The sequence below is a fragment of the Parambassis ranga genome, chromosome 14, assembly GCF_900634625.1.
Source record: "Parambassis ranga chromosome 14, fParRan2.1, whole genome shotgun sequence".
Classification (NCBI taxonomy): Eukaryota; Metazoa; Chordata; class Actinopteri; family Ambassidae; genus Parambassis; species Parambassis ranga.
The window spans coordinates 11,797,300-11,811,377 of NC_041034.1; the positions used below are offsets into that span (position 1 = coordinate 11,797,300).

The 14,078-nt window shown below is 42.6% G+C and overlaps 1 protein-coding gene across 2 annotated transcripts; it reads left to right on the forward strand.

The window, feature by feature from the left end:
* The first annotated feature begins 283 nt into the window (after window positions 1-283).
* LOC114446190 (serine/threonine-protein kinase WNK) lies at window positions 284-13,549 on the forward strand. 2 transcript variants are annotated; one of them, XM_028421669.1, is made up of 8 exons: window positions 284-415; window positions 1,113-1,630; window positions 3,985-4,129; window positions 4,280-4,382; window positions 5,153-5,191; window positions 5,289-5,330; window positions 6,700-6,991; window positions 12,343-13,549. In XM_028421669.1, exons 2-8 carry the CDS (start codon window positions 1,444-1,446, stop codon window positions 12,564-12,566), a joined length of 1,032 nt encoding a protein of 343 aa, XP_028277470.1. In that variant the 5' UTR covers window positions 284-415; window positions 1,113-1,443; the 3' UTR covers window positions 12,567-13,549. The 2 variants fall into 2 exon arrangements, with proteins under 2 accessions (XP_028277470.1, XP_028277471.1); XM_028421670.1 differs by having other exon boundaries at window positions 6,700-6,982.
* Window positions 13,550-14,078: the final 529 nt, after the last annotated feature.

Sequence of the window (14,078 nt, forward strand, 5' to 3'; positions counted from 1 at the left end):
GTGTATATGCAATACAAGTAATTAGGGCTTCTCTGTGTTTTTAATTTTAATTGGTTATGTCTAGAGTTGATGCATATTTTACTAATCACTGTTTATGTCTTAAGTGTATGTGTATGTATAGGAGTTTGACAGTTTATTTGTACTTTTTTATTTTTTAACAACTTTGTTTTAATATGTGAGGTCAACTTCCTGTATTACATTCATTCCACCCTTTTACAAATGTGTGTGTGTGTGTGTGTGTGAGTGTGTGTATGACAGAGAGAGGGAGAGGGAGCGAGGGAGGGAAAAAGATTATGGAATGCTGTGATGTCATCAGCTCAGTCATACACACAAAGACGAGGAGGACCCACAGGCACTCTGACTCTCTCAGCTTAGTTAGCATACACTGCTGTGGAGCGGCTGTCTACATCCCACTGTGAGTACTTCTACGCTTCTACGCTTCTCTACACACTTTCTTTTTATTTTGTGTAACCCTCACTTTCTCCACTCACTTTCCCCCGCTTTTTTTGTTGGGTTTCCCCTCTATGCACCCTGCACTCTGTTTAGCAGACACATACAATCTGTATTCCACCAGTGTGATAGTCTGAGAGAGGCTTTCTTTCCCTCCAAGTGGTGCTTGGAGGAGGCAGCTATTGTTTAACTACCCACTGTGATTGGAGGAGTCCATTTCAATACCCTTGTTAGAGTAACCGGCTCACGCTGATCTAGGCTATGACCCTGTTTCTTTTCTGTTTTTCTTTTCTTGCAACCAGTCATGGCCATGTTAAAATGGAGCCGCTCTCTAGTGGGAGTTTTTTTTGGGAGAAAGGAACATGGGTTTGGGAAGGATGTGTGGTGGGGAGGGGAAGGAGCGAGGTGGGCCTATGATTACAGAAACAGTCCCATTCCTCTGGAATCTCCTCCCATTCTCGGCTACAGTCTTTCTGTCAGTGTGAAAACAGGCTTCGGCCTCTTCCGTAATCATGAAGGGAGGGACAAGATAGCAGGCTGAAACTAAATTTCCAAAGGAACGATTAGAAGGAACAGACAGATATCTGACATAGCAGCTCTGGAGAGGTCACAACATAATCTTATAATCTTGTAAATGTTTTCGGTGTGTGTTTTTCTTGTAGATTACCTCAATGATGACCTCCAGAGTCAAAGAAAATTGACATCTCAGCAGGGCGGAGAGACTCTGAGAAATTCTCGGAAAGGAAACAGGACTGTATGTACGGTCTGTACATAAGCCTGTGTGAGAATGTGTGTGCACTGTGATTCATGAAGAAGAGGTTTTTGTTTATTTTTTAAATAAACATTAGTGCTTTTAGGCTAAAGACATTGGGAAAGTCTAATAACATGAGGCTATAAACCAGCTCTGTAAACTGCCCTCAAGAAGCAGCTGGCCAAAGGACAGCGACTCCTTCCTCCAACCACCCGGCCAGGTTAGTTGACCCAGCTGCAATCATGCTGCAGCAGATTTTAAAGGACATGTACATCGACCCTGATGTGCTGGATGCTCTTAATGAAGACCAGAAAAAGACTCTATTCCTGAAAATGCGCCAGGAACAAGTGCGACGTTGGAAAGAGCGGGAGGAGAAACTAGAAAGGGAAGGAGGGGACACTGAGGCCAAGAGAGCAAAACCAAGAAAAGGTAACCATCCTGACCCATTATCAACACCTCACCTCTACTAGCTCTTTTTCTTCCTGTTTGTCTAGCAGCAGGGTGCAGCATCAAGTTTTTCAAGCAAACCCATGACAACACAAAGCTTTTGTTCTCCTGTTAAGAATGTGTTTGCCTCTTTTTAGCCGTGATGTATGTGCAAGCGGTCCTATTCAAAGGTAGAAGTTTTGGGAAGTGGTGCTGAAGCATGTGTGCATTGGTTGTGACAGAAGCTGCTGCTCCAGTTCCACATCATCAAGAGCCACTTTGCCAAAACAATCACAGTTTACCTAGAGTCCATCTGGCAAGTGTTAAGTTTCCTGAAACACAAACTTCACATCAATCTGTCTTGGAAGAGGATAATGCAAACATGGAGCATGATAAAGAGACTAAAAACAAAGAGCATTTATACTTTACAGCTGAATGATGGTGGAACTGAACTGATGTTAACATCACACTCATGGACAATGTTAACATTTACAAAAGTTAAAAGCATTTGACATACACATGTTTCCAGTCACACCACACAATGTGAACAGCAGAGAATAGATTTCACCATAGAAAAACCTCAGCACAGCAGACAAGCATCTCTGACAAGGTCATGAACAGTGTGAATTGTAAATTTGTTTATCAGATGCTGGCAGGTGCTGAAAAGCAAAAGTATGCATGGAGCAATCAAACACAACAAAGCAACCAGAAACTCAGGAAGTATGTCTTGAAACTGGTTTCTCACGACAGAATCTCGTCTGTCTGCATTTTCTCCTCTATGTCCTAGTACAGGGGAAAAAACATTGTGTATGACATAACATTTTCTGATGAGGTATTTTGATGGAACCAGGAAGTAGACAACAAACTACAGAGCTCTGTTTGAGAAGGAAGTAACTACAAAAATATAAATAAATCCGATTAACAGCAGACTGATTGACACAATGATGTGATCTGTCTTGTCTTGGCTAATCATAAAGCACTTACTATCAGCTGTGCTGCAGAGGGAGAGAACAGTGCTCTTTCTATCTCTTAACGACCAATGCAGCTGTCCTTATAGGAGGCTGCATGGAGACTGCAGGCTGGGATCACATGGTCACAGCTCTTCTCCACACAGGCTCCTCATTTTCTTTTCCTTTTTTTTCTCGTGCAGAGGAAATGGTGGATAGTTCATGTTTCTGTGTAAAAATAGGAAGTGAGTCAAGACTCAGTACTTTAAACAATTAGCAGTGGCCGAAACAGGAAGCTTGCAGGAAATGTATGCGTTTGAAAAACAAAGGGAGAGTTTTGATTTCAGCTGGACAGCATTGTGAGACAGCTTGCATGCTAGATTTGCATTTTTATCGAAGTAGTGAAGTAAGGGTCTTACGTTTAGACCTCTGCTTGTGTCTGATCATGGGACATTTGCCGTGGTTTAGCTGACTTGATGGTTGTTGGGTGTTTATGTGCTACACTATGACTGTAAACCGGTGTGTTTCTCTGCTAGTGTTTATGTTGTAAGAAGACTCATGACATTCACGTGAGGCAGAAAAACATCAGCTGTGACTAAACATCTTCCAGCTCAGTAGTTTTCAAGGGAAGAAACTCAATCCAGCACAATTCCATTCATTTTGATCACATTATCTCACACTCCTCCTGACCCTGGTTGAGTTGTTTACTTAAGTATGTTCTGACTGCTGTGTTTTCGTAGTCATGGTATGCCCTGCTGGAATGTGATCCACAGGGCAAGCTGGCAAAACCAGTTCACCATGAAAGTACGTTATTCTGTTTTTAACGTATAAGCTCTGCCCTTGGGTCAGCTGGGCTGACGTCTATAAAGTGACTCCCAAACACAGTCACAGGACAGTGACATATGTCTGCATGAATGTGAGTGGGTGCCTTCTGTGCTCTTAAGTATATGAGTATGTCTCTACAAAGCCAGAAACACATGAGCACATACATTTTACTTGTTGATTTTTTGTGGGTCAGTAATTAAGTTTTTATTTCATGAATTGACTGTTTGTCACCTGCCACCTGCTTTCCTTGGCTCGACCAGCTGTTGCTGTGATCTGTAAACTAAAAACTTCAGAACATACACTGCTGTGTAAACCCTGTAAACTCTCTGCCCAAACCAACAACTGATTGTGTGTGAGATCCCAATACAATTCAGAATTTCAACACAATTTTTCACAAATTATGATAACACGGTTTCTGCTTTTTTAGGAAACCAAGTAACTTTCAAAGGACACATGTAGCATCAAAACCTTTTTGTGTTATTAAGTATTATTACGTTATCTTTCTGTAAAGTACCTGTGTCCTGATTTCAATCTCAGTTTCTTCACACAGTTTCAAACTCATAAGTGTATTTGTGTTTTTTACAGACAACAGTAAGAGTGTGAGCTGGCTGCTCGGCCGGGATGGAGACGTGGCGGTTATTGTGATCGGGGAGGTGGATGAACTGAGCGCCAAGTTCATCTGCTCAGGATTTGGAGAAAAGAAGGCACCAAGTCATCAAAACAACACACAGTAAATAAATACACACACACACACTGATACACAGGCTTCGTAAACAATGGGTTCTTCTCTTTCAACCTTTTGAGTGATTCCTTATTGTTGTGTGTTATCAAACAAGAAAATATGTGCAGAAATTTAATACAGATTGATGATGTTTTCCAGCCATCAAACTATCTTGAAGAGCAGAAAAAACACAGAACCTGTCAGAACGGAGCGAGAAAACCTCCCTCCCAAAACACAACCCAGCATATCACTGGATTTAAAGGTGTGTATGTGTTTGTTTGTGGCCTTGATTTATAGATCCTGACTTCTTTATTATGTAATCAAACAAAACACAATAAAAATCTATATGATTAAGAGTCTAATCAGTGTAATCTTATCAGTGTTTTATACTGAATTTATTGTAATATCTTGCTTCATGTTTTTATCTTAAATTAAAAATGTTTTAAAGATTTTTTTATCTTTATTTTTTAAAGAGCAGTTTGTGAAAACTAGGAAAGTCAATGACTGAAAACATCTCTGTAGCCTACACTTATTTCAAGTCTTCTGCATCAAAACATTCCGCTCCTTGTGTGGATGTTTTCAAGGTTTGGTGATGTATTGAGTGTGTGAGTGTGTTTGTATGCAGTGTGTTGATTTTGAACTATGTGTTTGTGTGTGAGGGGGTGCCTCTGTTTTTTTTTTCACGCTATCTCTAAAAGAGATTTGCTGTGTTGTCATGGCAACCTTGCACACACTGAGCCAGAGCGAGAGCCAGGGTGGATGGTCTCATCTGGCCTGACCGCGGCGGCTCTCTGAGCTAAAACTGCGGTGCTGCTCACTCAGTGGAAATCTGAACATCCCAGCTGATCACTGGTTTTCCTGCAGACACATTAGCCAAAACACAGCATTTTAAATGCTCTACTTGTATATTGCTGATCTTTTCTTGACCCCCCCCCCCCCTTTCATCATTCCAAGTAGTGAACCCACTCAAAGTTAAGGAAGAGGACGTGTCGCCTCTGGTGTCAGCTAACATTGTACTGTGTCTACCAACAGGGGAAATGTGAGGAGACGAGTACTTTGCTCCCTCTGCCGGTGAGTTGAAGCAATTGCCTGCTGTAACTGTGGCTGTGTGCTCTTGGGTTGCATCATGGCCTGGATCATTCATGTAATGTCTTTGTTAAACCCACAGGTGTCAGTGAGTGAGTATTCACCGACTCCAGCAGCAGACAAGGTGTGTATGAGTTAAAGGAAATGTCTGCTTTATATTGGCTTTGAATCAGTTTTAAAATATTTTCTTTTTTTCTGATTTATTTTAGATGGCAAAGCATAGTTGATTTTTAGAAGGCATTTACACACAACAACATGTTTTGTTAGTGGTAAATTTTCCCTTAATATGTAAAAAACAGCACTCCTTAGCTCCTCATAATGTGGCTTTAGATTGTCTGTGTGTCTTTTCATGGCAGTCCCACCCTCTGAGTAACAGGAAATTGTGGTTAGGGACAGCTGTCCCCTCGCTCCCAGCCTCTCTGCAGATCATCTTTCTCCCAGCATTTTCCCCCTCTCTCTCTTTCTCTCTCTGTGTGCTCCGGCTTGTCTGAGCTGCCGCACCCCTCATAGTTCTCTCTCCGGGGAACAGCTGAACTGAACTGTCCTCCCACTGGCTCCATCATCACTCCAGCCCTGCGTTGTCTGGGGAGTGTACACTCTCTATCTCCCCTCTTTCTCTTTTTAGTGTTTACGTGCATGTGAATGTGAGCATGTGTGTGTGAGTGTGTGTGTGTGTGCAGGTGACACGCTCTGCAAGAACAGCTGAATCACAGAGGCAAGGCAGGATTTCTGGACTGCCCTAGAACAGATGGTTGATGAACTTGATCAGGGAATTAAAACGCCAGAGATAGAGAATGCGTCAGTCGCAGATGGATGGGATTGTGGGATGGTCTCTTGAGGTTTGGGCGCGTGAGCTCTCCTCTGTTCTCTGTTTTCCCTCCTCTTTGCCACAGAAGAAAACATCTCTCCCTCACTTCTTCTATACCAGCCTTTCCATATTACAGGCCCCAACACATCTCTGGCCCACCCATGTTGATGTGGCAGTGAACATACACACCTTAGGAGGTTTGGCCAGGTAGACAGCCAAGAAATTCACAGCTTAAGCCTCCCCTTAGAAGATTCATTATTGTGTTAAATGTCTTGTTAGTAGATGGAACAGTGTGTTCCATCAGAGCGGGGTTGGTTTTGATGCTGTTGCTAACGCTGCTGCAGGTTTTCTCTGGTTGATTTAGAGGGAAAGAGTCATCCTGAGAGAGGAGGCGAGAGTGAGATTGTTGATTAAGAAGGCGTAAGATCAGGAAGGAAGATTAGCGAGGCAGCTTGATTTTTCAAGTCACCTTATAATTTTCTCTCCGCACATCCTTAAACTCTTAATCAGTGGTCATAGTTCTGTGTGTTTCATTATGCCACCATGTTGTCATTGGAGAACAGTAATTTAGTGAATCATTTATCGAATGATTTAATCAAACATGACAGTAAATTCCACTGTATGTGAATTAGCTGTCAACACTGATCGCACTCTTCGTCCTCCTTTGTCACTCTTCACTCTGCAGCCCGAGTTGAAGTCAGCCAGTGCAACTGAGGAGAAGTCGGTTCCCCAGCCCTCCATCTGCTCCAGGCCTCCCATGAGAGCTACTCCTGTCAATGTGAGACCAGCTTCTTCAAATGCGGCACCAGGCTGTGTCAACACGAGACCCAGCCCCACGAATCTCAGGCTGGCTACCAACGCACGATCCTCTACCCCCAGCAGCACTGTCAAAACAGATTCTGGAAAAGCATCACCTACCAAAGTCGGCCTGAGCTCACCGGAAGGCCAGAGAATCCAGGAACCACAAGGTGTGAAAGGTGAGTGAGCACAGCAAGAATAATTAATAAGGTGTATGCACTTCTTTCAGCCGAGAAAAAGCAATCCGCCTTTCACTAGTTGAGTAAGATAAATACAACAACATCAGTATCAGTGGTGGCTTTATCAATAAACAAAGCTATAGATGTCCCTAAAGGTGGGATGACATATGGGAGAAAGATTGAACACTGATGGTTAGCTTAGATGACAGTCACCCCCAGCAGCCACTGAACCAGCAAGAGAATCCCTTTTCTTCTTCTCTCAGAGTAATAATGGTTTTGGAGAGCTGAGCAGAACCGGTCTGAACAAAGTTCACACTAGACAGGTTTCTCAGTGCTGCTGCAGCAAGGGAAGAAGGATTTATTTCCCCAAGCCCGATGTGCTCGCCAAATAATGCCTCAGCCCGCTGGAATCTTTATGGACTGGCAGAGTAAAAAGAGGCCTGCCTTGAGGGGAAAAAAGCTGATGTGACTGGGATTTGTCCCCTGGTGCCACATTGCTCCTGCACACCTGCCTTTTCTCGTCTGTTGTTTTCAGTGAATTTCAAGAGTGAAACTGTCAGATAAGACAAGGTGGATAATAATACACTTTCTTTAGAGAAACATTTTCTATTAATAGAAATACTGATATAATTTTCATTTGCACCACATTTAATTGCTAGAATGTTGATCAGCAAATATTTTCTTGCAGAAATTTCAGTAATATGTAAGGTAAAAATGCACAAGTGCTGATTCACAATTTCACAGCTGAGAAATTGGAAAACATTAAGACATGAATATTGAATGTTTGAACACCATGCTGTATAAAAAGGGGCCACCGTGTCATCCTGGGTGATAAGCTTTTGTAAGTGAGATAGCGGGTGAATGCACAAAGGCCAGCATTGACCATTATCTCAGAGAATGCTGACTTTCAATTTTCAGTTACCCAGAGCAGAAGTACCACAAACATCCTGCACAATCACACAGCATGGCATGTCATGAGACCTTTGTAGTCATTAAACAGGAGTGATCAGACAACTTTGTTATGCAAAAAGACATAGAGGAGAGTGGTGGCAACACTAGACAACAACAACAACACTAAGCATCACATTTAAAGTGGGGTTCAGGCTTCCTACACAAACTCACAGATCTGTGCAGGTGTTCATTGTGTTAATAACAGGGATTATTATTGTCATCTCATGACAAATCCTACAGCTAAACTAATAATGTCCTTGTAGAGAATATTCTTGTTGGAATTATAGTTGTTGTTTATCCACTTCCTGTCTAAAGCCAGCACCCAGTTTCATGAATTGACTGAACACTCATTCACCATACATTGACCCAGTTATACAGAAAAGTGGTGAGGGTGAAATTAGCACCATCCAGTGGAAATCAACTATACTGTAGCCCAAAAAAGTCCAGTTGGACAGAAAATCTCATCCCTATGAGGTCCCTCTGCTGGAAAAATGCTCATCCTGCAGCACACAGGCTGCAACAACCCCTGGATGTTACCTCTTAAAGGACTATGTTATTTTCAGGAAGCAGTAAAGAAACATAATATTAAGTTGGAAAAATTGATTTTTTTTTGCTGGATTTATTACAGTCTGGGAATTTCTAACATTATCACTGAAACTCTGACAATGTGAAGACATAAAACAACACAAACCTCTGAAGGTATTGACACCTTAAGAGGCAGCTCCTGCAGGTTGAGTGTGTATTCTTTAAGGTTTTATACCCTGATAGAGAAGGCTAAATGGAAGAAAAAACAAAACCCCAAAACATTCTTCCTCTCACTTTTTAGTGTTGCAGCTTCATTCTGGACATTCCTGGCAGTCCATTGTAGATTTTGGAGACAACAGGCAAATCGCTCAGAGAGCCAAACACTCATAATAGTGTCATCAGGAGACAAAGATATTCTGGAAATATTTGTGAACACAGATATTAACTGAATGAAAATGGACTGAGCAGGTGCTCAGATAGTGTTTTAAGGAATGTATGTTCTATTAAGATGTTTTTGGAGGCATGTGTGTTCAGAGATTTAAAGGTGATTTATCAGTTGGAACACTTTCACAGGACACAAATGACTAAAATCTGCATACTGAGATGAAAACAAATATACAATTCCAATAAATGTGTACCCATGTGTGTGTGTGTGTGTGTGTGACTGCATATTAGAACACTGGGCAATGCCAGTTCAGTGAATAACAGAGGGAGGAGAAAAGAAAAGGAGAGGAAAGCTGAAGGAACAGCTGGTGTGGTGGGAGTTGAGGTGGGCTGATCAACACAGTGCTGAATAAATGTGTCTTGACTCTGGACAAAAAAAATACTGACAGAGTGTCTGTCCTTGACAATGGCAGGAAGCTTGTTCCAAGGGGAGGAGGCCAACTAGGATAAGGCTCATGCATCAGCTGTTTTCTTTTAAATGTGGGCAATGATTAGGGATTTCTGCGTCCTGTAAGCGGTGGCTGTGGCACCGGCAACTCAAATGAAATGACTTCATAATCTGCTTTGTTTGGTAGAACCGATGTTGTAGTTGGCTTTGTAGATGTTATTTGCAAATGTCAGGTAAGTGAGGGATTATTTTTGCACCCTTGAAAACATTAAATTATACTTTTAATTGTATTTGAAGTGATTGCTTTTCAAATTTATGGCAATTATTAAGGTAAATTTTAACACTTTACCCTGGACTGCAGGAGAAAGTGAGTTCAGATGATGAATGGATTGCTGTTAAATATCCTTGAGCTACTGCGTTTTTACAATTAGGTACTTAAACAACTGTATTTTGTGTTGTCATGCAAAGTGAGGATGTCACCTGTGGAGTCGATCCAGTACTGCACCAACTAGAAACTTGCACTGAGTTGATGTAAACACACCAGCCATCACTGTACAGAGGTGCATTTCTGTCAGCATGAAAAGAGATTAATTTAGTCTGAGTTGTTTTTGAAGAGTGTAACATCTGGGTGGAAATTCAAATAGAAACTTTCCTTACCAATAGCACTGTGTTAAAATTATGTCATCTGCATAAAATGGAGTATTGATTTAAATAATATGGGGAGGTTACAATCTCGTTCTAAGAGAGACTCTACAACCAAACCCAGATAAGCTAAAATATGGTTTGTGATGTGCCAAGGCCTAGATCTGAGGACTGGTGCATGAGCATGAAAGTGTATCAGTCTTCAGTGGCTGGCAGTATGTTAATACATCCCTGTTTGTGTTTATAAACCCTCCACTGTCTGTCCGTCGGCTTTCCTCTCCTCTCTCTTCACCTTCAGAGGGAAGGACACGCATTCCAGTGCTGCTTCCCGACTCTAGCCTAGGGCGACGCTCAGCCAGAGCTGATAAGTGACAGGGGCCCCAGCCCCCACACAGGAGCCTGCCTCCACGCTTCTACACACACACACAAAAACACACACCTACACCTCGCCTCCTCCCTGCCCTTCAGTCTACTGACATGCTGCTTGGGAATTCTGCCCTCTGAGATGTGGAGGTCTTTAAAGAGATAGATTGGTCTTTAATTTTTGTGCTAGCCTGCTCATTGACACTGCCTCCCACCCGCACTGCTCCGTCCTGCCTGTACATTTATGTACTGGGCTGAGATCCGATGAGCGACATTCGAAAGCCCACATGGAAGATTAATCACTCTGAGTGATTTAAAGCAGAGATTGTATCCTTTTTAATAGGTGTTTTGCAGGTATCACTTTAATGACTCGTTCTGCAGCTGTTCAGAGTGCAGCTGCTGAGGAGAGTTTCAGGCAAAAAGGCGTGGAGTTTAAGCATTTTCTGTTGGGAATGTTAAGACAGGTTGGTCAGGTTTTAGTGGGGCGTTATTTGATATTTTTGTCTATACCTTATACATGGAAATCACTAATACATGTTGGGAAAAATATATATATATGTATATATAAATATATACAAACATGGCAACAACACCAAACCTCCCTCTCCTTCTTCCTTTTCTTTCTATCTCTCTGTCTCTATTAAGCATTCCACTCAGACCTGCACCAAGGCTCTGAGCTCAAAAAACTCTCTGACCATGAGTGTGTATGTGCCTGTGTCTGTGTGTGTGCATATGTGTGTGTGTCTGTGTGTGTGTGTGTACGGTGCGTGCCTGAATGTGTGTCAGCCTCAATTGCTGGAGCCTATCCAAGGTTTCCGTGGTGACCACACAACACAACGAGACAATCAGAGGCAAGCCCACGCAGCGCGGCGAGAGGACATTAACACAGGAACCGCGGGTCAGGGGGCAGAGGAAGCCAGGGCAAGACAGGGGGAGAGGAAGATGAAGAAGAAGGTAGAGGGAGGCGTTGGAGCCACAGTGAGAGGGGGATGGGGGAAGGGGAAAGGGGGGGGGTGAGAGACAGAGTGAGAGCGAGGAGAAAAAGGAGAGTAAACAACAATAAACAATAACACAACCTTAAAGGCTACTTTTTGGACTCTTCCTTTCATGCCTGCAAGACATCAAGAGCTTTAAAGGTTTTCTGGCCCCAGGAGTGCCCGTGTGGTTTTGGCTATATACCCCACCTCTGTGTGTGTGTGTGTGTGTGTCTGTGTGTGTGTGACTGTGTGTGTTCGATGCCGTGGTAGTGTTAGTCAGAGATGGCTGCATGCGTGACTGAATCCATGAGCGGGAGGAGTGTGTGAGGGTGCAAGTTTGTGTTTATGTGTGCGAGAGCATGCACGGACCTGAGTGTAACGTGAGAACGTGCGTGTCTTTTGAAATTCAACTGTGTACACTTGTGCATGTTTTCACTTTATTTTGTGTATGTGTGTATGTGTGTGAGTGTGTGTGTGTGTTTGTAGCCACGCACGCGGGTGCTCTCACATATCTCTGTCCCCCGGGGATGACGCTAAAAATATGTGGCTCCTCAAGCCTTCTGGTGTCTGAGCAGCGTCTGTCTGCTCTCCATTGCCGTCCCTGTGGTCCTCCCTCCCCTTCGTTACTCCTGTTCCCTCCATTCCTCCCTCAATTACACCCTCTTCCAAACACAGTACCTCAGCAAGCACACACACACAAACTACACCCAGCTGTGTCCCTACTACACTTCCACTGAGGATGACCTCTGCTCAGCCAGAGTGGGATAAAGGGAGGTGAATGAAAAGGAGGAGGGAGGAAAGGTAGAAAGAGTGGAGAAAGATCCAGGCATGGCATTTTCTGAGAAAGGAAATGCTCTTTCTGCTATTACAAAAAAAATGTGTGGTTGAACATGTTTTTGTACAATGTATCAATTTGTGCTCCCAGCAGTCAACTTATGGCCTTTAAAATTAAGAAAAATAGTATATATGATATTTTTAAATGTGTCACAATCAGAACCAATCCTCTCACATATAGCAGTCAGGTCATCACAAGCTCACACAGATGTCTTGTTTTTTTTCAGACATTGGTGCATCAGAAACGCCTCGGAAGTCCACCTCGGAGGAGGCCGGTACCTCAGGGAGTTCACCAACCTGTGCAGGGCGTGGCCGCGTGGCTCAGCTGATGAAAACATTCAGCGTCGACACCTCCACAACCCCCACACAGGCCCCTTCCCGTGGCATCAAGCCGCCACTTCCCACCAAGCCTAGCCATTTGCGTCTGACAACCACACCCACTGTCAGGTAATCCTCATGCAGGGGACGCCAACCAAACCATTCAGACAAAGTGAGCACAGGACGATGCCAGACATCTAATGTGGAGCCTCGACGGGCGAGTTAATGGGATGGAGAACTCCAAAGGTGGCTCAGAAATGGTAATGTTCACATTGTTGCAAAGCACAGTGATGGAAATGCTTGAATGTAATGCTTTTATTTTATTTTTTTGGATGCTGCAGCGCTGTAAACACTCTTTGTGGGAAAGAAATTCCAAAGCAACTGTTTGCATTTGAATTTTTTTTGTATAACAGACAATTCTTTTAACCAGGAATTCACTTGTTGATGCTTTTCCACTTTGTGTGATGTGTTGAAATACACAATTATTATAGCACACAGCTGTTACCTGAATTTACAAAGCCTGTGCGCACAATATTTACTTAGCACATTGTTTTCATCACTTATGAGACAGTTTACATTAGCTCATGTGCACACCCTTTTTTTTGTTGTTCTCATAATTCTCTCTCTGTCTACTCAAACAAAAGAATGAGCCTGGGCAGTCATAATGAGGTGAAAGTAGGTACAGTAGGGTCCTCATTCATCCTGCTGTCTCCTCCCGGGGAATAGTGTAGGGTTGTTTATTTGTCACAGTGCAATGTATGTCTCCTTCTGTCACCTGGCAGGAGTCTCACTGCGACCTGTTGTGGACCAACGACAGTGCCAAATGCACTCATCTGTCACTCCCAGTGGATCAAATCCTGGCAAGTTAGACAGTCGCTGCCAAATAATCCAGCTCTCTGTTACTGTTGCTTTATTTTTTTCAGTTCTATTTTTGAAATGTGTGGTTGGATATTTTTATTGTTTTTGTTGTTGTTGTTGTTGTTGTTGCTTTTACTATATCGACAAAGACAATTTTTGTAATGGGATATTTGTCATTACTACAATGATCAAATTTGAGACACCTCCTTGATGTCAAGGTCAAAGTATAATAAAAGTATAATAAAAGTTTTACATGTATGTTTTTGCTTGTTGTTTATTTAATATCCATCTTCACCATCCCATGATGAATTCCATATTTCTTCTTCATGTCTTGCAATATGTGCAAATATTTTAGAGCCAAATATCCAGCTTGCTGCAGGTTTACAGGGAATAAATGCATTTTATTTTAAATGTCCAGCCTCATGCTTCATTGGGGTCAGTGTAATATTTTTATTTGACATTTCTGCAGAGCCACAGACACACTACCTTCACTTTTTCATGCTTGGGCTTACTCTGATCAGACATTTCTTGCTTAATTTTCAGTAATGTTCCCCAAGCCTGAAAATGAAATTGAAATCTTTCGTAAAGTAGAGCCACATTTTTACATTTGTACCTGTGATTTCCATTGCAGATTGCAGCAACCGCGGCTAATGTTCAGCAGCTGGCTAATCTGTTTAAAGGAAATCTCCACTGTAACAAATCAGCTCGCTGGGGAGATTAAAAGCAACACTCAGACATTTTTTTTAAGTTGATGCACCACTTAATGATTAATGGCGAAGTGAGAAAT